At 43.4% G+C, this 4010-nt stretch overlaps 1 protein-coding gene across 1 annotated transcript in view; it reads left to right on the top strand.

The window, feature by feature from the left end:
• col14a1a (collagen, type XIV, alpha 1a) overlaps positions 1 to 4010 on the top strand; it is a 129345-nt gene that overhangs the window by 37991 nt on the left and 87344 nt on the right. Inside the window, 1 exon segment of the mRNA XM_056602830.1 lies at positions 1986 to 2135. Coding sequence (XP_056458805.1) covers positions 1986 to 2135 — 150 coding nt within the window.

Here is a 4010-nt window from a genome sequence, read left to right as displayed (position 1 = left end):
CACTCACGCACGCCACACACCACCAGTACGCACACACACACACACACACACACAGTACAGAAGCACACACACAATCACATACAAGCACAGAAGCACACACACACACACACACAGAAGCCCACACACACACACACACACACACACACACACACACACACACACACACACACACAACACCACACACACACACACACACACACACACACACACACACACACACACAAGCACACACAAGCACAATCACGCACAAACACACACACACAAAACCACACACACAAACACCCACATCTGATCTATTCATAGATTAATTATATTTATTTGTCGTGTATTTGTCGTTATTAAAGTTAATTATTTTCATGTAAATAAGCTTCTGTAAAGTCAGTATCGCTGACTGAGGAGACACAATAGTGATTGAGCCAATATGGCCCTACGGATGAAAGCCCGTGCATTTTCAGCAGTCCAGCATCGACCAGCCAAGTGTCAAGTAATGAGGTTCCTTGATAGATTTATGATAGCGATTGTGATAAAATATTTAACCGGCGTCCTCGTAGAGCCGATTGTCCGTTCAAGGCTACTGTAGAAACACGGTGACTCAACATGGAGGCCTCCGTGCCAGAGCACCCTCACTATGTCGATATAGAGGGCTCATTCTCAAATAACAAAAACACAAGTTACGCAACCATATCTTATTTGCATGGGATGCACAATTACACAATTAAAACATGCTGATGAATAGTATATTGCCTTTCTGCCAGCTCCGTTCCACTAGATACCGCTAGATTCTACACTACACCTTTAAAGCCTTTAATAACCGAATTTAAGGTCTTTGGAGAAAGGAGATGCTCACATAACACTCTGGGTCTCTCCTCAGAGTAAGAGCCTGTAATGTTAAATACCCCCTTCCTAATAAATACATATCGACTGTAACCCTCTCGCTATTATAAGCTTTCTCTCTCTTAAGCTACAAAGAGGCATATCTGGTCCTCAGGCTCTCTGGCTTTTCAGCTCTCCTTGAAGTTCCCAGAGGAAACATGGAGTAATTCTAATGTGCTTTGTTTAATATTGAACACACGTCTGCTATACGGGGGGAACTATCCAGGGTCTGGCACCTCAGAGAAATGAAGCCATATGTTTGAGTCTGTGCTCTTTTAAGTCAAGAGCAAAACCCGCAGTGGAGTTAGGTGACGCCTGTGCTGGACTGGAGCCAGTTCTGAACCGTATACGTATATATATATATTCCCATGCCCCCTTTCGTGGTTTAAAAACAACAGAATCTATTATGAGCTTCCAAGATTGAACGCATGACAATTTCGCTTGTCCACTCCTCGACTAGCTGCGAGTCAAGGTTTATGTTTGTGTTGTTTCTATGGCAGCGTTCGCTCATGTCAGCCCCGTTGACTTGTGGTTCCGAGGTTTTCCGGGAGAACTCAGCATGGTTCAGTCTGGTCGCAGGGCTTAAGCTGGGGGGTGGGAAACGTATCTCGGCCAGGTTACCGTTCTCTCTTGGATGGAATACAGTCTAAACACTAATGTTTGTTCGCTTTAATAATCCAACTGCTAACAAACAGTTGGATTATGAACCTCTCTCCCCATCTCTCTCTCCCACTCTCGCACTCTCGCACTCTCTCCAGACAAATTTGCAAGGTTAATAAACATTTACATTGGCATAGCAGCTTAAATATGAAACCAAAGACAAATGAAAAAGTACTTAAAAAAACACAAAAATAAGTTTCAAAAGAAGCTAACTATAAAGTAGCAGTGACATATGTGCCGATTAACAGACAATGCTCTCTCTCTCTCTCTCTCTCTCTCTCTCTCTCTCTCTCTCTCTCTCTCTCTCTCTCTCTCTCCCTCTCTCCCCCTCTCTCTCTCTCTCTCTCTCTCTCTCTCTCTCTCTCTCTCTCTCTCTCTCTCTCTCTCTCTCTCTCTCCCTCTCTCCCTCTCTCCCTCCCTCCCTCCCTCTCCCCCTCGTCTCTCTCCCCCAGCCCCAGCCCCAGCTCTGGACACGGTGGTCGGAGCGAACGTCAACTCTGTGGTGGTCCCCAACCTGCAGAGCGGGACAGAGTACTCCGTCCAAGTGAGCGCGTCCTTCCCCACGACCCACAGCGAGCCCGTCCTAGGCACCGCCAAGACCTGTGAGTCAAGTGACCCCCTGGAGCCGACGTGACCCTGAAATGTTTGAATTTGTTGTGGTCAATACGAATACTTAATGAGTGTGTGATAGTTTCTTTCTTTCTTTCATGATTATTTCGAATATGTAGACAAAACAAAAACAACAAATTTTGCAAAAAAACAACAATAAAGCCATTCAAGAATGAATAACAAAAACGAAAATAATAATAGTAATAGTGAAAATAAAAAGCAAAAAGAAACAAGAAATAAAAATAAACATTAATGTAAACATATCCGAAAAGGAGTGAGAAGAAGTAAAAACGTATGTACTCCCACCTCTTATTACTTACTCTGTATGTTTAATAATAATAATAATAATAATAATAATGATGATAATAATAATAATAAATGTATATAAAAATGTTATGTTATATAAATGAATATACATATGTAAGTATGTACATATATATATCTACAACATACATTAGTCATAGTCAGAGATTTATTTCTCTACTCTTTTAAATTCATTTTATATGGCAATTCAGTCAAAAGAAAACAGTGTTCTCTAGTTCAGGAGCCACAGTGTTCCCTAAGCCAGGGGCCGACAGTGTTCTCTCGACCAGGGTCCCACAGCGTTCTCTAGATCAGGGGCGAAGGTGCTCAGCGGAGGACACAACTGTTCCCCTCTAGATACACGATCAACCCGTCGAAGGGTGTGATTAGAATAAAGCAATGGGAGATTGAAGGAGGTGTGATATGCATACCAGGCTCGCCGATACGTTGCGGGTGTAATTGCTATGGAGACTCATAGGCCAATAGATAAACAGACACACATTGGTATTCTCCCCTCAAAGGGAGTGAGGGGTGCCGCCTGCATAGAGATTTAGAGAAAGTAGGTGCAGCAGGGACGGATGCAGACTCAAGGACCTTTCTCATCTAACAGCAGAGAGATTGTGTGTGTGTGTGTGTGTGTGTGTGTGTGTGTGTGTGTGTGTGTGTGTGTGTGTGTGTGTGTGTGTGTGTGTGTGTATGTGTGGATGTGTGTGTGGAGGGGCTATTTATATTAGGGAAATGATAGGCCTTTGTGTGCGTGTGTGCGTCTGTGTGCGTCTGTGTGCTTCTGTGTATTTGTTGCATGTTTTGTCTTCTGCTTTCAGTTACCAAAACATGGTCTTGTCGATCAACAACACCGACCAATTAAAATCACCCATTCAATACTAGATTAAAGTGTGCCTTTTCCATGGAAGGATTCAAGGTCATGCGTGTACAAAAAACGTCCAAAGAGATTTACCTCCGATCCCCTATCGTGAGCAGCATGGGGGTCAGAGTTAGCCTACATCACAGACCAAACTCTGACTCAGAGTTGGAGAGAGAAGGTTCTTGGCTGCAGCGTTGCACCCTGGCTTCCTCTTTATCCCTCCTCTTTAAATCAAGTGGCCAGGCTGTGGAGCAGCGAGACTACACACTCCTACAGTGTGCTTCAGAGTCTGCCTATGGCACATTTACTGTAACACAAGGTGAGGGGTGAGAGGGTTAGTTCTGGCTCTTTTCTAGAGTCATCTTTTTATAGTGAACAGAAGTGGAAAAAATAAATCAAGGACATTTTCTAAGTTAGCCTTTCATGGAAACAAGCGAATCAAAATGATTCCTAAATCTTCTTCCTTGTGTTTTAGCATATGGACCCCCTATAAACGAACAGCAGGACTTCCTAGGGACTAACCGTTCCTGAATAAGGCCTGTCTTTAACCAGTCTTCCCTTTTTTTTGATTTGAAGAAATAAGAACATTCTGGCCACCAAGATTGAAAGCCAGTAGAAAGCCTTCACTTCAGTCTGACCTTTATCAGAAAGTGTGTGTGTGTGTGTGTGTGTGTGTGTGTGTGTGTGTGTGTGTGTGTGT

The sequence above is a fragment of the Gadus chalcogrammus genome, chromosome 11, assembly GCF_026213295.1.
Source record: "Gadus chalcogrammus isolate NIFS_2021 chromosome 11, NIFS_Gcha_1.0, whole genome shotgun sequence".
NCBI classification, from domain to species: domain Eukaryota; kingdom Metazoa; phylum Chordata; class Actinopteri; order Gadiformes; family Gadidae; genus Gadus; species Gadus chalcogrammus.
This window is presented reverse-complemented; position numbering and strand designations above follow the sequence as displayed.